The 27305-nt window shown below is 37.2% G+C and overlaps 1 protein-coding gene across 5 annotated transcripts in view; it reads right to left on the bottom strand.

Moving 5' to 3' along the window:
- LOC150109341 (BLOC-2 complex member HPS3) overlaps nucleotides 1-27305 on the bottom strand; it is a 386547-nt gene that overhangs the window by 2848 nt on the left and 356394 nt on the right. For all 5 annotated transcript variants that reach the window (XM_090407481.1, XM_090407512.1, XM_090407505.1 and 2 more), the window contains one exon: nucleotides 9473-9563. In XM_090407481.1, coding sequence (XP_090263607.1) covers nucleotides 9473-9563 — 91 coding nt within the window. The remainder of the gene's footprint in view (nucleotides 1-9472; nucleotides 9564-27305) is intronic.

The raw sequence follows: 27305 nt of genomic DNA, 5'->3' as shown, positions 1-27305 counted from the left end.
GTTTGAAAAGTTTGGTAAATTTTCAATAGACGGTTAATTCGCTCATTCATACCAGTGTCGACACATATCTTTTTCATGACCCCTGGAAAAATTTTAGCCATGTGCGAATGCATAGTTCTTGTTTGTCAAACATTTAAAATTATCGTGTCCTCATTTTTCATAAAATTGGAGAAAATGAATTTCGTGCAGTGATAAAACACTTTTACTTCAAGAAGTGGATGGTCGTGCAAATTAAAGCCAAGTTAGATGCAGTTCATGGGGACTCTGTACCAGCATTAAAGACTATTTATTTTTGGATAAATGAGTTTAAATGTGGTCGTAAGTCCATTAAAGATGAAGCGTGCTCCGGACACCCGACTGAGGTCACTACGAAGGAAATGATTGACAAAATCCATGGTATCGTTATGGAAGACCACCAAGTGAAAGTGCATGAGATTGCTGAGATTGTAGGCATCTCAACTGAACAGGTGCATAATATCCTGCATGAAAAATTGCACAAGCAAAAGCTATGTGCATGATTGTTGACTGTTGATTAAAAATGCATGAGAAAAGACATTTCAAGCAATGTTTGGCGATGTTTAATCACAATTTGAAGGATTTTTTTGCATTGATTCATGACTGTAGATGAAACTTGGATCCACCACTACACACCTGAGTCCAAGCAGCAGTCAAAACAGTGGACAATGCCCGGTGAAAGAGCACCGAAAAAAGCGAAGACCGTTTTGTCAGCTGGGAAGGTGATGGCCACTGTTTTTTGGGATTCCCAAGGAATTACCATGATAGACTATTTGGAAAAGGGTAAGACAATAACAGGAGTCTATTATGCGTCATTAAAAGTTTGGACCATTTAAAAGAAGAACTGAAGAAAAAATGGTCAAGATTTACACACAAAAAAGTGCTCTTTCATCAAGACAATGCACCGTTCCACACATCGGCTGTCGCAATGGCAAAATTGCACGAACTGGGGTTCGAATTGGTTCCACATGCACTGTATTCTCTGGACTTGGCCCCGTGTAACTTCTTCTTGTTCCCAAACTTAAAAATTTGGCTCGGTGGGAAAAAATTTTCTTCGAACACGGATGTCATCAAACCTGTCAATGACTATTTTGCACAATTTGACAAATCCTACTTTTTAGATGGGATGAAAAAATTGGAAACTCGCTGGACCAAATGTGTATACCTCGATGGCGACTATGTTGAGAATATAAAGGTGATTTTTTCCAAAAATATGTGTTTAACTTATTTTTTTACCAAACTTTTCAAACTACCCTCATAGAAGTATAGTCACTTAAACAGAATGAGAGAGAAGAAAAGTCTAAAAAAAGCAGGATGGATATAATAAGACCCAGAATGATCTTCCTACTGTATTACATACATTGACTATACCACTGCCACTGTATGCTACCTCTGATCGTTTGCCAGAAAGACCACATGGTATCCCCCATCCAGTTATGCTCATTGTGCTCCATCATTAACAACCATCCTATATCATCTATTCAAGTTGTTATACTTATCTAGTATCTACCCAACAGCTTGGAACATATCTATATCTTGTCCAGCTATGAAAAAAGAAGTTAAAGCTAGCACTCAAACTGTCATCTCAGTGCCTTCAGACCTCAATCCTCTCAAAAACAGCAGAGAAGGTTATCAAGACAATTTCTTCATTCTGGAGATCCACCAATTAATCAGTGATCATCAATGCAGACTATACCATTCTCATTTCACAACAATCGCCTAACCAATCTTACCTACCTATGGATACAAGCCATACAAAGATTTGGAGAAATTCATGTAGTTGCTCTTGAGATTTCCTGTGCATTCTGGTATAGGGATGAGGACTGGTGCAGAGGCCCACTTGCTTATCATCTTATATTCTACTTGTGGATTTTTGTACTTGTGTCATCAAGTTTTTCCTCCCTCAGTTTTCACTGCATGACATAGCAAATGGATTCCTCTCTTTGGATTTCTGAATCAATGGCTAGCTGAGATATCCCAGAGCTCTGTGCTATCACCCATGCTCTTCTTCCTATATACATTAACAGCCTTCTTGACAAAAAATTCTATCCATAGTTTTGCTTATGACAGTACATTTCTTGTAATGCTCTAATGATCCAAGGTTCAGGATCTTCAATAACAATGATCTCCATTTGCCATTCTCTAGTATGGTGAGGACAACCCAGTGAACTTCAATGTTATCAAACCATAGTCATGTGTTGTCATAAGAAAGATGTCACTTCATTTACTTCCCATTACTTACGTTTCATAATATTCAGATCTTCCATCAAGATCAGTTTTCCCTTTCAACCCATATCTTGTATAAATCACTATATTAACACTGTAAATTTCAAATCTGTCCAACCTTGGGATATGGTTTGCACAATTTGAGCAATGTACCAAAAAATCTCCCTAAGAACTTGGTGCTGTCCAGAAAAAGAAAATTCCCTTAATAGATACCCCCCCCCTCTCTCTCTCTCTCTCTCTCACACACACACACACACACACACACACACACACACACACACACATATGCGTGCACGTGCACATGCACAGAGATTTCCTTCAATAACTTGCTCATAGATGTTTTGTTTCTATACAATATCTTTATATCAGTATTTTCATGGGCACTAATTCACCAAACTGGCACTCCATTCTTCCATTCTAAACATGTAAAAATACAAGAATCTGCTATCAAAATCCACAGAGTCCCACTTCATTGCACTATTCCTCTTACTCTTTATACCATCTAACTTTGTTTTTTGAAACAGCCTTTCCTATACCATTTTCCCCTAAGGACTACAACCTCCAAGAAATACATCAAAATTATTTTTTCTTCTTGAATATGAGGTTCGTATTAAAAAGATCTAGGTAGATCTTTATTTATCTATATTATTATATAATATATAATATCTATATTACTCTTTATACCATCTAACTTTGTTTTTTGAAACAGCCTTTCCTATACCATTTTACCCTAAGGACTACAACCTCCAAGAAATACATCAAAATTATTTTTTCTTCTTGAATATGAGGTTGGTATTAAAAAGATCTAGGTAGATTGAAGCATTATTATTATTAATGTAAACTTAATTGTGTAATGCTATTGTATTATACTGTACATCCCTTGAGTTTATATCAGGAAATGATGATGATGTAAACTATCCAAGTAAAAAAAAAAACAGTGCATCTGGTATTCCTATGTTGGATTACATATCCGTCATACTAAACTATGTGCATAAATTTCAGTAGGTGCTGGTTGAATTTCATTATATTATTAAATGTTGGACAATTAGGACATCATTATAATACATACTGTACTGCATTATTTATATTACATTATATCTATATTATATTATTATTATATCCAATGGACTACCATCCATTGGATATCAGGGCAGCTCTGAATATATTGAATAAAGAACCGTGGACAAGTAGTTTTGGGAAACTAGTGACCCCATGTGAAAATATTGCCGTGAAGGCAGCGGATGCTAAGAATCCCTGGGTAATCAGATCATGCTGCCATTGGAAACTAGACCTTGGAACATTAAACTGTAGGACTCTGAGCAGTGAAGCACAGCTAACCGAACTAACTGAAGAGCTAAAGCGACTAAAATGGGATATTCTTGGACTGTGTGAAGTTAGACGTAATGGTGAAGAAAATCTTCAATTAAAAAACAGAGATATACTATATTATAGAGGCCAAGATATGGAAAGAATCAGTGGAGTTGGATTCTTGATTAACAAAAAAAAACTGAAGAACAACATAATAGAATTTGACAGTATATCCAATCGAATAGCAAGTATTGTTGTTCAAATCTCAAAATATACACTCTTAAGCTCATCCAGGTCTATACACCAACAATAAGTCATACTGATGAAGAAATTGAAGCCTTCTATCATGATGTATCCCAACTCTACAATAAAGGAAAACATCATTTCAGAATTGTAATGGGAGACTTTAATGCTAGAATTGGTATACAACATTCAGATGAAAGCTCAATGAGAAATTTTGGATATGGCATGAGAGATGACAGAGCAAGGTTAATAGAATTTGCAGAAATAGAAAACCTGTATATCATGAATTCCTTTTTCAAGAAAAAAAACACATAGAAAGTGAACATGGAAAAGTCCAAATGGAAAAACTAGTGAAATGACTTTATCCTCAGCAATAAGAAAAACATCTTTCAAGACTGCTCTGTTATAAACACCTTCAACATTGGAAGTGACCATCGTAGGGTACGCAGTAAAATCCAAATAAACTGCCAAAAAGAAAGAAGAAAATGTTTCAGAGATCAAAGCAAAACATAGATGTACAAAAATTCAACATTAAAAAAGATATATTCCAACATAAATTAAACAATAGATTTAAATCTTATTATAGATGACAAAGCTGATCTATGAGAAAGTAATAATGACATTATTACCCAAAACCTTTTACAATGCTCACTTGAAATAGCTCGTACCACAGAACAGAAATAAGACAAAATATCTGAAGAAACAAAACAGCTTATAAAGAAATGAAGAGAAATTAAATAATCAATTAATCTACAGAATAAAATTGAATACACTGAATTGTGAAAAACAATCAGAAAATGTATCACAGAAGAAATAAGAAAATTCAATTGTAAATTCATAGAACAAACAACTGAAAACAACCATAGTCTCAAAAAAGCCAAACAGCAATTGATGAACAGCAACAAATAGATGGCTGCAGTCAAACTACAAGACAGGACTATCACCAGAGATAGATATGCTATAGCAAAAAGAGTTGAAGAATTTTACTCAATATTATATCAGGATGATGAATTAAATGAAGAAGAAAACTATGAAACAGCTGAAGTACAGATTCTACCAGAAGAAGTTATTAGAGCATCCAAAGTTTGCAAAATGGGAAAGCTGCAGGTGATGATGGAGTTATAGCTGAACTTCTAAAAACAGGTGGAGAAATAATGTACAAACTCTTAGCAAAACTATTTAATTTATGCCTGAAGAAAAATGATGTACCAAGAACATGGAAGAAGGCTACCCTAATTCTGATACATAAAAAGGGTGAGGTAGAAGACGATGAACTACTGACCTATCAGGCTACTATCAGTGGTTTACAAAAGTCTTAGCTCATAGGCTTTGTGCAACTCTAGACCTAGTTGGATAAGTTGGATTTCGGAATCGCCAACAACGTGAGACTGGATGTAGTCGGTGTTCTCACTAAAGCCAAACCTCCGAAATCCAACTTATCCAAAAACGAATATACAGCCCTACAAGAATTAAAAAACAACAAAAAAATAGTAATCACCAAAGCTGATAAGGGAAGCGCCACTGTGGTACTCAATCAAAAAGACTACAAAGGTAAGCTAAATTCTTTAATACGAGACCGTACTACTTACCTCCCCATTGAATATAATCCGACCAACTCTCAGATTAGAACTATCCACAAACTCCTTAAGAAGGTCACTTCTTGGCCTGTGGAAGTCACCAACAAACTTAAACCTTATAACTCTAGATCCCCCCGATTATATGGACTCCCAAAAATACATAAACAAAATGTGCCATTGCGTCCCATAGTGGATGGCATTGATTCCCCTACATATAAATTAGCCAAACATTTAGCCAAAACGCTCACACACTACACTGGCAACACACCATCACACATAAAAAACTCAGCCCACTTTAAAGCCAGTATAGAAAACCTCACACTCCAACACACTGACATAATGGTCAGTTTTGACGTCTCCTCCCTATTCACTAATGTCCCACTCAAAGAAACCCTTGAGCTCATCCAAGGCAAGTTTCCTCCCGATATCTCAGCCCTATTTCAGTTCACAATGAACTCAGGCTATTTCGTTTGGCAAGGAAAGTTCTACAAACAGATAGAGGGGACAGCCATGGGTTCACCACTTTCCACACCCTTGGCCAATTTCTTTATGGAGACATTTGAAGAGAAAGCCTTAAACTCCGCCCCACAAAAACCCACTATTTGGCTTCGTTATGTGGATGATGTGTTTGCTATTTGGCCACATGGCTCAGACACACTCCACTCCTTCCTAACACACTTAAACAACCAACATCCCAGAATCCAGTTCACCTTAGAAAAAGAGGAAAACAACACCCTCCCCTTCCTAGACACTTTAATCACCCGCCAGCTTGATGGATCTTTGGTTTTCTCTGTTTACAGAAAACCCACCCACACTGGCAGATACATTCACCAGCAATCCCACCACCCCCCCTCACAACAATATGGGGTGATAAAAACACTATATAACAGGGCAAAATTAATCTGCTCAGATGACAAGGCCCTGACTATGGAACTAAACCACATCCTCAACACTTTCTTAGCCAATGGCTATAACCCCAAAAAAATCCAAAAAATACTAAAACCTATAAACCACAACCCCCCCTCCACAATAAAGACTACACCAAGTCTATCACTATCCCCTACATCCAGGGCACCTCTGTAAAAATAACTAATATCCTCAAAAAATATGACCTTACTTCCTGTTACAGACCATATAAAAAGTTGGCATCCCTTATCCGCTCTACCAAAGACCAACCACTTCCCCTAGACCTACCTGGTGTATACCAGGTCCCTTGCAGCTGCAAATTGTCCTACTTTGGCCAAACAGGCAGAACAACAAATATCAGGATTTCAGAACACCAAGACTACATCCGTTTTCACTAGTACAGCCGCTCTGGGTTGGCAGACCATGCCTTAGATACCCATCATAAAATTCGTTGGAAGAAAACAAAAATAATCCATCGCAGCAAGTTTAAATACGAAAGATTATTCAAAGAATCTTCAGCAGCTCTAAAAAACGTTCCTAACCTCAACAAATTTGGGTGCATGAAACTGCCCCAAATTTGGGAGACTTTCATTATGAGAACTTCAGCCCAACTGCCAAGACTACCAAATTAGCCCGCAAGAGGGCACCATTAGGACTTTAGGAACAAAAGTAGTTTCTTACTTTCTTCCTCATTTGCTTTGTTAGTTCCTTAGTGCACATACCATATCTTTATGTTCCTGAAGATGGCAATGTGACATTGCCGAAATATAGAAGTGATTCATTAAAGTTATCTTTAATTAAAATACTTCATATGCGTTGTTAATTCCGTAAATTAATTACCAGTCATATTCAAGTTGTACAGCAGATTATTGAATGGTGTAATGAATATTAATTATCACTATGTCTTGGTTTTATTGACTATGAGAAAGTCTTTGATTCACTTAAAACTTGTGCAATACTTAAAGCATTATGAAACCAACAAGTGGAGGAGTCATACGTCAGGACCATCAAATCAGCATACACCAAGGCCACAGCAGCAATTCATTTCAATGGAAACATCTCTACTGTAGAAATACAGAGATGTATAAGACAGGGTTACACAATATCTACAAAATTATTCACAGCATGCCTAGAAGAAATATTCAAACTTCTTGATTGGGAAGGGAAAGGTCTGAAGATAAATGGAAGATATTTAAGCCATTTACGCTTTGCAGATGACATAGTTATCATTACTTCAATTGCGTATGAATTACAGATTCTTATCCATGAACTCCAAATTGCTAGCAAAACAGCTGGCCTAAAGATAAACCTAGCGAACACCCAAGTTATGTTCAATAGCTATGTCCAACCAGAAATAATAAAAATCAATAATGAGGAAATTAAACAAGTAGACCATTACATATACTTAGGACAACAGATATCAATGGAACAAAATATCATGGACGAAATTAAAAGGTGCACGATGCTTGGGTGGAAAGCATTTGGAAAATTACATTCAATATTCAAAAGCCAATTACCATTATGCCTGAAGAGAAAAGTTTTTAACAAAAGTATTCTTCCTATATTGACATATGGCTGTGAAACATGGACATTAAATGCAAAGGATATTCAAAAATTAAGAATAAGACAATTTAGTATGGAAAGAAGTATACTCGGTATCACAAGACTGGATCACAAAAGGAATATGTAGATAAGAAGTCAAACCAAAGACATCATACGAAGAGTGAAACATCTGAAGTGGCAATGGGCTGGGCATATTATTTGAAGACAAGATCAACGATGGACAAAAGAAATACTGGATTGGATTCCAGGAGAGGAAAAAACTGACCATGATGCCAACCTAAATCACCGTGGATTGATGATTATCATCAGATTTGCAGGAGTGACATGGGAAAGGAGAGCCATTGACAGACAGTTTTGGAGTAATCTTGGAAAGGCCTTCATCCAGCAGTGGATCAACAATGGCTGATAATGATGATTATTATTATATTTGGGAGAACAAGCTAGAAGCTGTATAAGGAAGGCATGATGAGCAAAGGAGTGAGAAGCTGGTTTTTTTTGCATGGAGAGTGTGATATCTACAGAGAACGTGAAGGTATTTAAGGCATGATATGATGAGGTACGTGTATGACTCGGGGACTTCCCACGATGAGTTTACGGGAATAAATATTTTTAGAAAGGATAGACAAAATACAAAAGGAAAAGTGTGATGTTAACAATAACAATATTGGATTATTGATTCTAATTAGACTAGAAAGTGATGATTGCAATATTAGTAACGATTTTCCATGTAGTAGTTGTTTAAAGCTATATATTCAGTCATGGTAGGATGAGCTATGTGTATGACAGGTGGGAGCAACATAAAAAAAAAACAAACATACCCACAGTTCCAGCTTATGGTGTGAGGTGGAGTCTAAAAAAGATCAAATACTGGATGTGCCTTCAACCCAGCTGTATAATTTCAGTGAGAACAAAGCAGATTCCACAAGAGTGCAAAGATTACCTTGGATTACCTTTGTATCACCCTGGTGATTGCACTAGGGTGAAGTAAAGACGTTGTCTTACTGTCAACCTATCAGTATCTCTAGAAGTGGTGGTGAAGATTTTGGAAAAGTTGTTAAGAGATTACATACATGCAGAAATGGATTGACAGCGAATCTCTGCTTTGTCAACAACTGTTTGTTGACGATACAAAGATAGACAGAGTAACCAGGAATGCAATTAACATGTAGTACTTGCAGAATGATTTAAATATTTATGGAACTATGAGCATGTTTTTTTTTTTTTTTTAATTTTAAAATGTTGCTCCTGCCTATGAAAGGTTATTTGTAAACCTATAGTACATTTTGTACGGTCGATGGGCTAAGGATATATATATATATTTTTTTTTGCAATACAAAAATGCAATTAGTTATTTGTTATTGAAGGCAACATTTTTGTTCAAGTTTCCTGGTCAATTATGAAGATATGTTGGCAAGTGAGTTAGCTAGTTGTTCCATCTCATGGTAAAGTAGTTTGTGTTGCTTCACCATAATATAAAATAATAAAGCATAAGTGTGACAGGCACTGTATAAACAAGAATGAGCCACTTGCAATGAGTCTAGCACTCTGTCAAGGTAATGAATAATAACAGTAACATTATTAATAACAACATCAGAGTGTTTTTAGATCACATATTTGCAGTAAATTTTCTTTACCTTCAAAAGTTTGGAAGTAAATAGAAAAGCATGGATCATCTTTGGGGACCTCTTTAATTTTTTGTTCCACTGCTTTAAAAAGCATGCACCACTAAAAAGGATAGAGGAAAAAAAAACACATAAACTTCAAAATGTAATTCAAAAATGAAAAACACATTTTTATAATAGTAACAAAAGTTCACAACTTACAAAATGAAAAAAATTAACAAAAAAAAATTAATTGAAACTAAGAATTATACTTTCCCCCAATATATTATACTTATGTAAGTAATAGTAAACAATTCTTTCCTCATACCTCTTCTAAAATACAAATTTTATTTGTCTGAACACTTTTCTGAATTATCAAAAAGTGCATTAATATATACATGCCATATAATAAAATTAGTTTAATCCTTTATCCAAGTGTGAGCAAACAAAGTTTGCACCTGAAAGTATCTTCAGGACTGGGGTAAGGTGGTACAACACCAGGCAACTTGTTGCAAAGGTGGAGCAAGCTACAACACTCCTATCTCAGTATCTCCTATAATGCAAAACACATCTCCTTGCGGATATGTCTAATGTTATGTCTCCTTGCGGATATGTCTAATGTTATGCATTAAGGGAAGGGCCACTACCCAGACTAGTTTCAACCTTTATTGAGGTAGAATGGGAGTTCATGTCTCTCATCATTGGCCTTTGGAGAATAAAGCATGCTGAGGATCAGCAGACAGTAAAAGAGGAGTATGATATAAGATAGAGTAGGATAGTAGGAGGTAAAAAGAGGCCTCAGTCAACCTGTTTAGCCTTATTGGCTAATTGGTCTGTAACATATAATCTCAATTTACCTGTTCAGAAAAAGGTTAAACATAGACTTTTGTCTATAGTTCACATATTATTTTATCTAAAGTAATGATTTACTCCAGTATTAATGGAGGTTCTTTTTATGTTACTAGATATAATATCCTTATTTTTATTCCAGGTAAATAATTTTTTTTTTTTTTTTTAAAGACAAGATGTAAATAATAGGACTTATTTAAATATTTATTTTAAATCTAAAATAACAGGACTTAAGGTCCGGTAAGTAGGAATGAATAGGAACTTACTGAGGAACTTGTATACCTGGTACCACTGGGACTTAGAATGGGAAGAAACTGGCCGGGAGATGCCGCTCACGAGGAGCGGCACCGCCTCGCAGTAAGCCTTCGCCGTCCGGGTTCTCAGCTCTCCCCCCCCTTGTTTGGAGTAAAGAAACCGTGCCAGCGAAAGCTTTGTGGCTAGAGGAGACAGAGTGGTTATTCTTTTTCCTGGGGTGGGGGGGATGGTGGGTTTTTTGGGTTCTAAAGAGATATACAGGGCTTGATGCATCCCTGTATAAGAAAGCATATTGTCGGTGGTTTGCAGTATTGATTCACAAATTTAAAGTCTCCTAGTAAGTGCTTTTCTTGTGCAAGAAATTTGGGTAAGTAGAAAAAGAAACCTTTTCTTATTCTTGCATATATTAAATTTGCGTCTCGTACCTGGGATTTTTTCCGTACTTTCCAGATGTGATATTTTAGTACATTGATTAGGAAGATAGTGAACTTTTGGGTTTTTTGGACTGGTGGCGGGAATTGTAGTCGTACGACCTCTTCTACTGTCAGCATGGGGATTCCCAATGCTGTGCTGAGTCTCCGCCAGATGCGTTGGGCTGGTGGGCAAAAATAAAAGAAGTGGTCCACCGTTTCCACGTCCCGGCAGACATCGCAGAATGGGTCGCACGGGTTAGGTACATACCGAGATTTCACCTGTTTCACCGGGAGCCGCCCGTAGGCTATTCTCCAGGCTAGATCCCGATGAAAAGGCTGTCCCCAGCTATTTTTGATGTTTCTGAAGAGAATTTCATTATTTGTACTAAGATTGGGTGTATCACGCCTGGAAAGTTGGAAGAAATCCCAGTATACTGCTTTGGGTTTGTGTGTGAGGATTGCTATTCCTCTGTCTCTGAGTGTTGTGATCGATTTCACTACTGTACGGTACCACTTGGGCACCCCCCTTGCGCGGGGTCCAGCATAGTCCGTGATCCCAAAGAGGGGGAGGAAAAGTCCTATAAAATATCTAATTAGTAGGCCAGAAATGTGGTTGGAGTTTAAGGCCTTCCGTACGGTTTTGAACGTGTTTGCTTGTAGCAAGCTTTTGTGATCAGGCAGAGCATAACCCCCTTCTTCTTGTTTGAGTTGTAGGTATTCTTTCTTTACTTCGCGTTTTCTCCCATTCTAGAAGAAATCCAGGAGTTCTTTTGATAATTTATTTTCTTGTGCCAGTGTGATGCCTGTGATATTGACAGTGTGCATCAGCATTGGGGTGACGATTGTTTTTATTACTGTCGCTCTGCCATAAAAGGAGAAGAAGGTTGGTTTGAACAGCCTTATCCTTTCCCTGCTCGTCTCCTGCAATTTTTGGATTGGTAGTGCTAGGGTGTCTGAAAAGGGCACGCCTAGTATAGTTAGGGGCTGTGTCTGTAGCGTTAAACCGTAGGGAAGTCCAGTGCTATGGAAATTTCCGAAACTTTTGATTTTGGTTTTTTATGCATTAACGCGAAGACCACTGACTATGCTGAATTTTTGCAGCGTGTGCAGATAGATATAGATGGACTCAGAGTCTCTGAGTGTAGCCACTACATCATCTGCATATGCCACTATTTTGCATTGTCTGGAGCCTTGGGGCAGTGGAATACTGTTAATTGCGGGGGTGTTATCAATTCTTTTGATTAGGGGTTCTAATACTAGGGAGAAGAGGAGGGGGCTTGGCAGGCAGCCTTGCCTAACCCCTCTCTTTATGCAGATTGGTTCTGTTAGAAACCCATTAATAGATAGTTGGGTCGTGGCTTCCGCATACATGTTTTTAATTGTACGCCGAAGTCTCGGGCCCACGCCTGTTTTTTGTAGGATGTTCTGCAATACCTGTGGTTGACGCTGTCAAACGCTTTCTCCAGGTCGGTGGAGAGAAGTGCCAGGGGGTATTTTTTCTCTTTGGCCAGTTTGATCAAGTCTCTTAACAAAAAGAGATTGAATTCCATAGATCTACCAGGGATCCCGTAGACCTGTGAGCTTGTTATTATTTTTTCGATACTGCCCTTAAGGCGCGTGCAGATAATTTTTGCAAAAATCTTGTAGTCTACGTTGGTTAGGGAGATTGGACGCCAGTTATTCGACAAAGTCCAATCTCGGTCTTTCTTCGGGATAAAGATGGTGTGGCTCTTAACGAATTCCTCGGGGATGTTTCCCGAAGTGAGGAATTCGTTAAAGATGTTTATTAACGCTGCCAATGCAAATTCCCAGATAGATCTATAGAATTCTATCCCCAGTCCGTCTGGCCCTGGGGTCTTCTTTGTTTTCATCATTCTACACGTGGCCTTTAATTCGGCTGCAGTTATCGGCCTGTCCTGCAGGGCACTAAGATGATCGGGAAAACGTGTTGCGTCCCACTCACTGAAGTCCCCCGTGCCCTGCCGGTCAGAGAAGATACCGATATACTGCTGATGAAAGTGACGGAGTATTTCGTTGGTTGAGCGTAAAATCTGGCCCTTCTCCTCGATCCGGTGAATCGTTTTCTCATCATTAGCCGCCACCCGTTGTTGGTTGTAGAATGCGGCGGAAGGTGTTTCCAAATTTCTGAGATAGAGTCTCGTTCAAAAATCGAGGTCTTCGACTCTACTCTGCCGCTCTTGCTGCAGCTCTATTTCTATTTGCCTGATAAGATGTCTGCAGGGAACTCCACTCCGTTCATTTGTCCGGTACCAGCCGAGTTCCCTGTAGAGATCCCTCAGCCGTTTGCGTTGTTGGTAGGCCCTTTCGCGCCCGCATTTTTGGAACAGTTCCCTAGCCTGCCACTTGAAGCTCAGCCAGTTTTCCCAGTCCCAGTTGGTGTTTGTCCATCTGTCACAGAGGTTCTGTAGCTGGTCGCTAAAAAGACTGGGAAAGGTGGGAGGAAGCCTCCAAGGCCCTCTGGCTGTTTCCATAACCTCTGGGAGCGTGATTTTGAGTATGACCATTTTGTGGTCGGTTGTCATATTGTGCACTGCAGTGTGACGTATCCTCTGAACATATTGTTCCAAGTTTTGGGACACGTACACCCTGTCTAGTCTTGTCGCTATCTGGCCGTGGCACCACGTAGTTTCTACTTTGGAGGGGTTATTCTGCCTCCAGATATCGAGGAGATCAAAATTAATACAGCATCGCTTTAAAGCGGCAATGCTGCCAGTTCCGTTGTTTGGATTCCCACCAATTTTGTCTAGACGTGTGTCTTCCACACAGTTCCAGTCTCCTGCAACTATTAGGTGTTCTGCTCCCAGGAGATAGTTTTCAAGGGCAGAGAAGAGACCAGTTCTGTGGTATGGATTGTTCGGTGCGTAAACTGCAGCCAGTCGGATGGTACGGCCACCGTACTTCCAGTCCACCGTTACTAGGCGTCCTGTGGCGTCTTTTTGGACGTTGAAGAACCCCCCCACGATTGGGGGGCGAATTAGTATCCCCACCCCTCGCGAGTGAGCGTCCCCAAAGCATCAGTAGCTGGTGACTGGATAGCTTCTCGAGAAGTTCTCCACGTCCCAGTGCTTATAGAAATGGGTTTCTTGTATGAGGAGGATATTGATTTTGTGTGTTAACATTAGCCTCCAGACAGCGCTTTGCGCAAAGGGGTTGCGTAGTCCGTTAGTGTTTAAGGTTGCGATTTTAACTTCCATGTTGGTGTTAGTATGAGGGGGGGGGCGTTATCTGTTGGTTGTTCTATGCAGGCCAGTTCTGGTTCCTCGTCGGTGCTGGTTTCACATTCAGCACCCAAGTCAATGATGAGCCTGTTTGGGGAGTCCCTCTCCCCTTCGTCTTCAGAGTCCATTTCCTGGACTTGTGGTTCTGTCGGTTGATCCCTTACTGGGGGTAGGCTCTCTAGCATTGTTACGTCATTGCCGAGGGGCTTTGTGCCTATTGTTTGACATCGACCTTTAGTATGGGTATACTCTGTCTCGTCCTCCGATGACATCAGGCTGCTTTGTTTTGCTTTTTTCTTTTCTTTTGATTCCGTTTCTCTTGTGCGCTTTGTTGGGGCACTGGGTGTGACTTCTTCCTCTTTCCTGCGCGTTTCATAGTTTGCCACCTTGATGCTGGCGATGTTGTCCTGCGTGTGGCAGCTTGCCTTGGTCTCTTCAGTGGGAGCCAGGCCCAAGTGGAGATACCAGGCAGAAGCATTAGCAAGTCATCTCTACCTATAGGAGTTGCCAAATGGTGTGCCACCCTTTTTTAATAAATTACTCTGAATTTAGAGAAAGATGTTGAAAGTTTATTTTTCACTTGGTTAGAGTATAATAAAATTAGTTTAATCCTTTATCCAAGTGTGAGCAAACAAAGTTTGCGCCTGAAAGTATCTTCAGGACTGGGGTAAGGTGGTACAACACCAGGGCAACTCGTTGCAAAGGTGGAGCAAGATACCAACACTCCTATCTCAGTATCTCCTATAATGCAAAACACATCTCCTTGCAGATATGTCTAATGTTATGCATTAAGGGAAGGGCCACTACCCAGACTAGTTTCGACCTTTATTGAGGTAGAATGGGAGTTCATGTCTCTCATCATTGGCCTTTGGAGAATAAAGCATGCTGAGGATCAGCAGACAGTGAGAGAGGAGGATAATGCAAGATAGAGTAGGATAGTAGGAAGTAAAAGAGGCCTCGGTCAACCTGTTTAGCCGTTTTAGGCTAATTGGTCTGTAACACAATCTCAATTTATCTGTTCAAAAAAAGGTTAACCGTAAAATTTTGTCTAAAGTTCGCATATAAATTTATCCAATTTAATGATTTAATCAGGTGTCTATGGAGGATATCTGTTGACCCTGTTTTGGAACAGTATTTTACAGTTTAAATGTTTGTTCGTAATTTTTGTTACTAAATCCTTATTTGTATTCCGGGTAATTAAAATTACTGCTGTTATTGAAAATCTAAGGACTTATGGTCCAAACTGGATATATAAATTTACCATAAAATTCAAACTTAAGGCCCGGACTATATTTTTTTTTTTTTTTAGAAAGGACTTAAGGTCCAGTAAGTTGAAATGAATAAGAACGTTTTGAAGCACTTGAACTTGCAGACCTGGTACCACTGGGACTTAAAATAGGGTAGAATCTGGCCCGGAAGATGCCGCTCACAGGGAGCGGCACCGCCTCGCTGTAAGCCTTCGCAGCCTGGGTTCTCAGATCTACCCCCCCTTGTTTGGAGTAAGAGAATCCGTGCCAGCGAAAGCTTTGTGGCGAGGAAGGACAGAATAGTTATTACTTTTCCTAGGGAGAGTTAGGTGGGGTTTTGTTGATTCTAAAGATATATACAGGGCTTGATGCGTCCCTGTATGAGAAAGCATATTTTTGGTAGTTTGCAGTATTTGTTCACAAATTTAAAGTCTCCTAGTAAATGTTTCTCTTGCGCAAGAAATTTAGGTAGATAGAAAAAAAAAAACCTTTCCTTATTCTTGCGTACATTAAATTTGCGTCCTGTACCTGGGATTTTTTCCATACCTTCCAGATGTGATGCTTTAAGACGTTAATTAAGAAGATAGCGAACTTTTGGGTCTTGTTGACCGGTGGGGGGAATTGTAGATGTACGACCTCTTCTAGTGACAGCATCGGGATTCCCAATGCTGCGCTCAGTCTTTGCCAGATGCGTTGGGCTGGTGGGCAAAAATAAAAAAAATGCTCCACCGTTTCCATGCCTCGGCAGACATCACAGAAGGGGTCGCACGGACTGGGTACATACCTGGATTTAACCTGTTTCACTGGGAGCCGCCCGTAGGCTATTCGCCAGGCGAGTTCCCGATGAAAAGGCTGTCCCCAGCTATTTTTAATGTTTCTAAAAAGAATTTCGTTGTTGGTCCTGAGATTTGGTGTATCACGCCTGGAGAGTTGGAAGAAATCCCAGTATACTGCTTTGGGTGTGTGTGTGAGGATTTCTGTTCCTTGAGGTCTCTTCAGTGGGAGCCAGGCCAAAGTGGAGATACCAGGCAGAAGCATTAGCAAGTCATCTCTACCTATAGGAGTTGCCAAATGGTGTGCCACCCTTTTTTAATAAATTACTCTGGATTTAGAGAAAGATGTTGAAAGTTTATTTTTCACATAGTTAGAGTATAATAAAATTAGTTTAATCCTTTATTCAAGTGTGAGCAAACAAAGTTTGCGCCTGAAAGTATCTTCAGGACTGGGGTAAGGTGGTACAACACCAGGACAACTCGTTGCAAAGGTGGAGCAAGCTACCAACACTCCTATCTCAGTATCTCCTATAATGCGAAACACATCTCCTTGTGGATATGTCTAATGTTATGCATTAAGGGAAGGGCCACTACCCAGACTAGTTTCGACCTTTATTGAGGTCTCTTCAGTGGGAGCCACTTGGGCCTGGCTGCCACTGAAGAGACCTCAATAAAGGTCGAAACTAGTCTGGGTAGTGGCCCTTCCCTTAATGCATAACATTAGACATATCCGCAAGGAGATGTGTTTTGCATTATAGGAGATACTGAGATAGGAGAGTTGGTAGCTTGCTCCACCTTTGCAACGAGTTGTCCTGGTGTTGTACCACCTTACCCCAATCCTGAAGATACTTTCAGGCGCAAACTTTGTTTGCTCACACTTGGATAAAGGATTAAACTAATTTTATTATACTCTAACCAAGTGAAAAATAAACTTTCAATATACATGCCATGTTCGTATATTTTATAACTGATTGGGATAAACTAAAGTCAATTGACTATAGTTTACAGTACACTTGGAGGGAATTGGTTTCAGAAAATTAATTAATTTTTTCCTATAGTCATTTACAAGCAGCAACAATGAATCAAAAAATTTATTGTTGCTGCATTGTTGCATTTCTAACAGATAGTTCACATTGTTTGTGATCTTCATATATGATCAAATATCAATAATTAATACTATTATTACATCTTAGCAGACTAAGTACTGAACATTTTTCTTAGATTTCAAAATTATAAACATAAACAATTATAAATAAACAATTATTGTTACTGATTCAAAAATATATAAAAATGATTCCATTCATATTCACAAGTGCATTTTATAACAGTTTATAATTTACTATTGTATAAGTTTAAGGGAGATTTCTACAGAGTTTCAATGCAATGAGAAAAGATAACTTTGAATTGAGGAGTTGACAATGAAAAGGGTATAAGTGCCAAAATTTACAAAAAGTGTTTTCTCACTGAAAGAGATGTACGTTCCAATGCCAATAGTATAGAAAAGGAGACAAGTTCCCTAGCCCATTGTGCTGGATGCAATTTTATATAGGTGATCATTTGTTTTTTTTTTGCTTCTCCTGTTAAATTTGGATTTTGGCACTTACACCCTTTTCATTGTCAACACCTCAATTACTTTGACACTAATAATATTAGAAGACATTACTGTGTTCCCAAGAAAGTGTATCCATCATAACAACAATGTAATACACTTATATGTTATAATTTTATATAATGGAATTTCATGTTTATGTAGTGAAAGTTGTCCAATTTAAACTAGTTCTATTACACGCACATACATTTTCCCTTCCTCAGTTCCACTACTGAAAGGCTAAGGACTAACAGTACACTAATACTGTGGGAGGGCATGGGTTAGGAAGATTGGAAAAATTTATTTATATTGAAACGCTTTGAATTGGGTTTGTAGTTAGTGAAAGAAAATCACTGACATATATTATTATTATTATTACATCCTCCATGGAGCTAACAGACTCATCGTGGAAAGTTCATTCAACTGACAACGTTTTTATCATATAGAATCTTAAAGTCCTTAACACTCTTTGCATTAACAACACATTCTGGCAATGCATTCCATTCACTGACAATTCTCCATGTAAACAATCTGCTCCTCACACCCTTCTTCACCACACTTTTACATAACTTCCAGGAATGATCTCTGGTTCTTCCGCTCTCACCTTCTACTCTTTTTTATAATCCCCTCTGGATTAATCTGATAAAATCCTCTCCCTAACTTAAACGTCTCTATCATACCTCTCTTCCTCCTATCCACCAAACTCTGCAATCCACATCTCTTCAACCTCTCTCCATAGCCAGCATTCCAAACTCCTGATATTGTCTTTGTCACTCATTTCTGGACCCTCTCCAGTGTCTCCACATCACATTGAAAACCAGGTGACCAGATCTGAGCACAATAGTCCAAGTGTGGTCTGACCAGTGCTTTATACAGTGGCACAACCACTTCCTTATCCTTGCATGTTAGAGTACTTCTTATCATAGCAGCACTATGATGTGCAACCTTTGAAACACTAGCAATATGCCTTCTAAACTTCAGTCTACTGTCAACCATCACTCCCAAATCTCTAATCTCATCCACTTCCTGCACTATGGCACCATCAATATAGTACACAGCCTTATATTTCTGCACTCCAAAATGTAACACCCTGCGCTTATTGATATTAAAACTACAACCCCACTCTTTTTCCCAAGTAAAAAGTATATTCAAACTTCCTGAAGGGATTCAGCATCAGCAGTGCTACTTATAATTCTTCTCAACTTTGCATGATCAGCAAATAACTGAAGATCCCCAGTCAGTCGACATGATATATCATTTACAAACAAGTTAAACAGCAGAGGCCCAAGAACAGAACCCTGGGGATGCCACTGGTGACCCTTCTTTTTTGAGACATTGCTCCATCATACATAACCTGCTGGTATCATTTAGAGAGCAAATCTCTGATCCATCTAACCAATATACTGTTTATTCCCATCATCTGCAGCTTGTACATCAACTTATCATGTGGTAATCTATCAAACACCTTCGCAAAGTCCAAGAATATCACTGTATATGATTATCCCTTATCTAACACACTGTCACCTTATCATAAAATACAAGTAAATTACTGAAACAGGAGCTACCCTTTACAAATCCATGCTGACCATCATAAAGAATGCCATGTCCATCAATCCAATTCTGTATTCTATTCCTTACCAATCTCTCCAGCATCTTGACCACAACCGCAGTTATACAGACTGGCCTATAGTTGGAGACTTCTGTCTTAGAATCATGCTTGTGGAGTGGCACTATTTTGCCCTCCTTCCATTCCTTAGGAACCTTACCCACTGCAGACTTTCATTAAATAACCAGGTCAAGGGCATACCAACTGTGGCACACATTCCTTAAACATACATGGTGATATGTCATCCATTCCCACAGCCTTATTCACATCTAACTCAACCAACAACTGATACACTTCTGTTTCTTTCACTTCCAATTCTCCTAATACTTGTGTCTCTTCTATATATTACACCAGATCATTTACACCAGTATGAGATACGCTGATAAAGTGCTCATTCAATAATTCCACTATATCCTTTGCAGCTGTTAGTCTGCTGCCATGACTATCCACCAATGTTAGTCTGCATTAATTATTCTTCCTCTTGCTTGCCATGTAGCTGAAAAATTCCCTTGGGTTAACCTTGGCCTGATCAACCAATCTCCTCTCATACTGCACCTTTTCTTTCTTTACCATGCTCATCACCACCAACTGTCTTGTACCTCCTCCAAAACATTTTCTTTTCCAGCACAGCTTGCTTGATTTTGCTGTTCATTCATTTCACTCCCACTCTATTTACTCGCTTATCGAAGTATCTGACAAAAGCAATGTATGACAGTATGCAGTCATACATTGCTTTTGTCAGATACTTCCTCATGAGCTTCCATGCATTGTCAACATCCCACTCAGCTCATCTACTCATTCCCTTCCTATATATATATATATATATATATATATATATATATATATATATATAGGCAGAGAATGAGTAAAATAACATAGACACAATGTGAGGATGGACATTTACTTAGAAGACCATTGCATCTAACTCAATCATATGTCTTGGAAATACTGTGAGCAATCATTTGAGTTTCTCTGTTACTTGGATGGAACCCACTTTTAGCTTATGTTACCTGCTCTGTTCCCAGAGTGGGTAACATATGCTAAATGGTCTTTGGAATGGCTATAATGGAATTCATAATCACAACTGCTGATGATGTAGGAAGTTTGCAATTGCAGAAGTTGGCTGTCAATGAATTTCTTCATTATTTTAGAGAGGATTGAGCAAAAACAATAAGCCAATCATAGAATAGCAGAGATTTTTTTAAAAAAATTTTATTTTAATGGATAGGATATGGAATAATTGCCAAGCTATAGGATATACACCTGTAGAATAGAAAAGTGTAAAACAGCAGCACAGGGATAAGTACTTCAGAATAAGATGGATAACTGGATTGTTGAGACCAGATGTTTTCCAAGTATCTTGATTGTTTTAGACTTGTTTGATCTCAAGCCACAAGAAGATTGTGGGGAAAGAATGCTAGATACACCAGAAAAGAAGCCTATTGGCTCTTTATATTTAAATAACCAGAAAAGATTTTTTTTCTCTTGTCTGTCCTTCCATCAAGCCATTTTGGCTCACAAAATGATGACTTTCAAAACACTTTTGAATGGAGCAAACAGGCAAAAGTATGAAAGAATAAGGTCTGAACAGCATGGCGAATCTCTAAGTCACTTATTAATTTCTTTGCTTAAGTGTTAAATGGTGTACAGCAGTCATTATAAAGACAGAAGGAAATAACTAAAACAACTATGATTGCAGTACTTAACTATTCTAAACCTTGGAAGCCTAAGAACCCTAAAAGAATTGATCCAGGCTACCACAGTTTCAATGCGTGCTAAACTTTGATGAAATCTGGTTAGTCTGCAACAACTAAATCCTTTGTTTACTTTGTAACAACACAAAACAAGTTAAAAGAAAAGATACTTTTATAATATAATATACTTTGGAATATTCTTTAAAGAGACACTCATATTTATGGGAACATCATCATCAATTCCTGATATGCATCCCTAATGATGAAGGGGGGGGGTCAGGTTACTATGCAGCACTACATGATTAGGTTTACACCATTATTAATCTCCTAACCACAATTTTCCTCAAAATTAGTCTATTACTTGTCAGCACTCCAATATTGTCATATTTAACATTTCATTCTTCTAAGGCAGTTCTGACTGAATCAATCCACCTGGACCTTGGTCTTCCTCTGGATCGGGGGGGGGGGGGTCAGGTTACTATGCAGCACTACATGATTAGGTTTACACCATTATTAATCTCCTAACCATTTTCCTCAAAATTAGTCTATTACTTGTCAGCACTCCAATATTGTCATATTTAACATTTCATTCTTCTAAGACAGTTCTGACTGAATCAATCCACCTGGACCTTGGTCTTCCTCTGGATCTCTTTCCTGCCATCTTGGCATCAAATACCTGTTTTGCTAACCTTTCTTCACCCATTCTATTTAAGTGGCCAAACTGTCTTAGATTAGTTCTGCTTACACATTCTTGAATGTTAATAATGTCAAGTTCCTTTCTAATATCTTAATTTTTTAATATGATTCTGCCATTAATGCTATCAATTCACTCCCCTAATTTTTCTCAGAATTTTCATATCCATGTAATCTGATCAAGTGCTTTATTTCTAACCCAACTCTCAGATCCATAACTTAAAACTGGTTTGAACACTGTCTTGTATACTGCTAGATTGGTGTTTTGGCTAATTTCTTTTTATTCCATATAAATTTATTCAGTTGGCTATGCACTATACCAGTTTTGCTTATTCTGTTGTCTATTTCCAGATTTAACCTGCCATCTGTGCCTAAATAACTGAAATATTTTAGTTGTTCTATATGGTCTCCATTCAGAATGCAGCTGAGGTTTTCTATATTCCTGCCTATTTTCATAGTTTTGGTCTTTTTTATTGATGATTTTCATGCCAAATTTGTTACAGCTGCTATTCAATTTAGTTAGAGAATACTGGAGACTTGCACTAGATGTGTTTAAGAGTACATCATCATCTGCATAAACCAAAGAGCTAATTTTGACATGTCCAATTCTAATATCAGGCCTAATGCCATTTTTTTTCATAATGTGATGAATAGGAGTGGAGATAATTTGCATCCTTGTCTTACCCCTAATTTTACATCAAACTGTCTTCCTGTATTTCCTTCATTTCTAACTGCTGACTGACAACTAAAATATAGACTATGTATTGCTCTGTATAATGTTCCATTCACCCCATATAATTGTAGTGTTTTGAAAAGCTTTTCTCTGGGCACCCTGTGATGTGTCTTTTCCAGATCTACAAAACTCAAGTACAGATCCTTGTCATATTCCCATGATTTCTCAATTATTTGTCTTAAAGTGAAAATCTGATCTTAACAACCTCTATTTGGCTCGAACCCAGCTTATTCTTCTCCAAGTTTCCCTTTCACAATCTTTCTCAATCTCTTTTCAAGTATGCCTGCTTAAATCTTACCTGGAACACTGGTGGAGAAATTCTTCTGTAATTCTCACATTCATTATTCCCTTTTTTTTATAGACGGTACTATGAGTGCTCTACTCCAATCATTGGGAATTTGACCTTCTGTTCAGGCCCTCTGAATTATGCAGTATAGCCACTGCAAAACTTTTATATCCCCATACTAAAGTATTTCTCAAATACATCTACTCCAGTTGCCTTTCTACATTTCAAGTTTTTGATGGCTCTTTCTACCTCAAGAAGTACATATCAAGTATTGATATGTACTTCTATTTGTATTCCACTTGAAAATTTTCTAGTATGGTTTTGTCACTGCTTAGTTCATTTAGCAGTCTTTCAAAGTAATTATTCCTGACATTTAGGCTATCTTCAGTTTTCATGTCACCTTTATCATCTTTGATTCCTTTTACAGTACTCTTTCCTCCATTTCTAAGCTTCTTCAATAGCTTCCAGACCATTTTGCCACCTTCCTGATATTTATTTTCCATACTCTTACCATACTCTAAGTCTTTCCATGACTTTTGTTTAGCTACTTTTAACATAACTTGGCTCGCTTACATTTTTCTCTGAATTCTTTTAGGGCATCTGCCAACTTACTTGCTAGGAGTTTTTTGGTATGCTTTCTTCATTTCAGGACTGCTTCTTTAATTTTTTGTGTCCATTGTAGTTCTTATTTTTCTATCCTTGCAGACAACTTCATCACATACTTCCCTAGCTGAATCAATCAATCAATGTCTTCTTCAAAGTTTGCCACCAAGACTTCAAGGTTTGGTTCTTGTTTTCAGACTGCTTCAAATTTTCTTCAATAATGTTTGCATAGTTGAGTCTACAATTTACCTGTAAACTACTCACTTTAATTTCTTTAAAACTTTCTTACATACTGTTTTTTAAATTCTTTTCATTTTTTATCCTACTTAGTACTAAGTAATGGTCACTTCCAATTTCAAATCCTCAGTATACTCTTGTATCCTATATGATATCGCTATCAACAATGACGTAGCCAATGAGGCTTTTGTTATTTCTTGCTGAGCATAATAAAGTAGTGAATATTTACTACTTTATTTTACTACTACTTTATTTTATTTACTACTTTATTTTTATTATATTTACTACTTTATTTTAATAAATAAGGTAGTAAATATTTACCATTATTATTAGCTTTGTCCTTTTCTCTAAATTTTCCACAAATATTCCTATATGCCTGGTGGGATTCATTTCCTACTCTGCTGTTCAGGTCTCTAACAAGGACCACTTATTCCATTTTCTTTATGTTGGCTGCATGTTCTAATGACTCAAAAAATTCCTCCACTTCTTCCTTAGAAGAACCTTCTGTGGGACCATAGGCACAAATAAGTTTCATTGTCCATTTCCCCATTTTGAAGTTTGCCTACATACCTCTACTTGAAACTGCCTTCCAATCAAGACGTTTATCTTCATGTTTGGTATTGAATGCTATTGCTACTTCCTTTCCTTGATCATTATTGCGAAAATAACAACCAATACTTATTATCACCTGTTTTTGGCTTCTTTATCTCAGTAATAGCAATTATGTCCATGTGATACTTTTCCAGTTTTTCCTGGTGCCCTTTTCAGGGCACTTAACCAGATTATCTCGCGATCTTAGCTCTGTCTCAGTTACCTATAGCAAGAAACGTAGCTTCTTGTTCTATGCTGAGTAACTGGACTTTTAGTTATATTGGATAGATTAAAAATATAGAAATTATTTTTATTTTCTCCTTTTATAGTACAATTTTCAATGCCAGGACAAAGTAAGAGATCCTTGTTTCTCCAAGGCAATATCAAAAATGACACTGCCTTGGAGAAACAATGTCATTTTTAATTTTTTGTGCTAATTTTTGCCTAATCGCTTAGTTGACAATACATTTTGTTGTCGAAGAACTTAATTCAGATAATTATGTGAAATATTTTGAAGAAAAAGAAAACGAGCTGTCAACATTCCAGATTGTTATTTTTATTTTTGTTCAAAATCAAATTTTGTAGAATACTTCACAGATTGCCTGAAGGTCACGCTTTGACAACTTTGCTTTACAGATAATAATATGAAAATCTTTTATTATATCAAATGTGAAGTGTACATACTGTGAAAAGCATGAAATATGAAATTAGAAGAAAGTAGATGTTTTATAATTCAGTTACTATGAGTGGTCGTGGCAGCAGGAGGGGGGGGGGGTTAGAATACTTCCAAACAAACAAAATTTTAATCAATTCCATATAGGACATGTCTCAGATAATTTCATCATATATATATATATATATATATATATATACATATACTGTATATGTCGGAGTATAGGACGACTGGCGAATACGACGAGGCCTAAATTTTAGGCTATTTTTAGGTTTTAAGCTTATGTTGGTTGTATAAGACGACCTCCAATTTCTTCTTTCTTGTATTAATGCAACATTAGGTATTGTGTTATATCCGATATTTTTATATCTATGCATATCCATTTTTTTTTTGCATAGCATAGATTTAGTATTTACACAAATTACCCTAATTAAGTGATTAGCCCCAATTTTAATTAATTATTAATTTGGAATTTTTTTTTAATTTTAGGATTATCAAAATTGTTATCATTTAAAATCATGGAACCAGCAACAAAATAAAGAAAGAAGCTCAATTTAAAATAAGAGTAATTGGAATGGCAAAGCAAACTAATAACTGCGCTGCTGCAAGAAAGTTTGACATAACCAAGAAGATGGTAAGAAAATGGAGGAAGAAAGAAGATTTTTAAAAAAAATTGCTAAAGAAAAAATGTGCAATGAGAACAGGGATCACCCAATGGCTGCAACTGGAAAATTACGTTGCAGAATGGGTATTCAAACAAAGGCAGAATGGTTATCTTGTTACAAGAAATATGATTAGAGCATAAGCAATAAAATGGTTTGAATCTGGATGAAAGTATAGAATTTCAATCTACTTCAGAATGGTGTAATCATTTTATGAACAGACAAAATCTGGTAAAATGAAAAAAAAAAAAAAAAAAATTGCTCAAAATCTACCAACAGATCTTGACCACAAACTTACCAGTTTCCATAAATTTATTATTCAGTTGAGACAAGAACATAAATTTCTATTGTCAAATATTAGAAATATGGATGAAACTCCTATGAGCTTTGATATCATAAGCAATAAAACAGTGGAGTCTAAAGGTAGTAAGAGTGTGCTAGTTCGAAGTATAGGTCATGAAAAAACAAGGTTTATGGTTGCGTTGTCATGTTTGACTGATGGAACCAAGTTAAAACCAATGATCATCTTCAAACGTAAAACTAAACCTAAGATAAAATTTCCTTCAGGTGTTTTTGTACATTTTCGCGAAAAAGGAAGGATGGACGAAAATGGTGTGAAATTATGGATAAATAATGTGTGGAACACGCGACCATGCAGTATAATGAAGAAACACAGTTTATTATTATGGGATATATTTCATAGTAATTTAACTGAGAATACTAAAAGTCTTCTAGAAAAAAATAACACAAAAATTGCTGTTATACCAGGTGGTTTAACTTCTATATTACAACCACTAGAACTCTGCTTGAACAAACCATTTAAAGATCACATGCGAGAAGAGTGGAATAATTGGATGTTGACTGGTGAAAAATCATTTACAAATGGTGGATCTATGCGTGCTGCATCACTTGATATGTTGGGCAATTTTGTGCATGGAATAAAGTAAAAGTAGAGACTGTAATAAAATCATTTAAAAAGTGTGGTATCTCTAATCTTATGGATGGTACAGAAGATGATCTGTTGTGAGACACTGATGACGATGAAAACAAAATCAATTCACAGGATTCGAACTGGGATCCATATGATGATCATTTAAACAATGAATTTGAAGAACTATTTTCAACAGATGATGAAGAAAGTTAACATGAAAATTTAGGTTAATAATTAATATTTGTGTTTTAAGACTTACATCTATTGGAATATTTTAAATAAATTTATGTAACAAAAAATTAATCTGATATGTTTATAAACACGCCTATTTTCTTATATAATGATGTAATGTAACTACCTAAATGTTCATCCAAGAAATTAAGCTTCCCTTTTTATACTCGTCATATAAGACGACCCATGATTTCAAGGGGTGTTCTGTAGTATTTGAGAGTCGTCTTATATGCCGATGTATACAGTATATATATATTTTGTGTTTGTGTGTTGCTTCTATAAAGAAACAGCATTATTTATTATTAGTGAAATGCACTCTACAAAACAACAACAATACATAAACTATATAATTTGTTTTGTTTTACAACTCCAAGTTCATTTGAAATACTACTGAATATAATTTCGCAATATTTTAAAATTAGTCTTGAAATAAGAATGCAATGCCGTTTAACATGTCTTGTTCATGAAAGCAGAAAGAGTTGTTCTCAAACAGCAGCAATATACCTAAATCTATAAACATAACAATGTGACATGGATATTTCCATACGTCGTAGTAGTGCAA

This window comes from Typopeltis vanoorti, chromosome 2 (genome assembly GCF_054136105.1).
Source record: "Typopeltis vanoorti isolate ZY-2024b chromosome 2, IOZ_Tvanoo_1.0, whole genome shotgun sequence".
Lineage (NCBI taxonomy): Eukaryota > Metazoa > Arthropoda > Arachnida > Uropygi > Thelyphonidae > Typopeltis > Typopeltis vanoorti.
The sequence above is the reverse complement of the archived record's forward strand: the minus strand, read 5'-3'. Positions and strand labels throughout refer to the sequence as shown.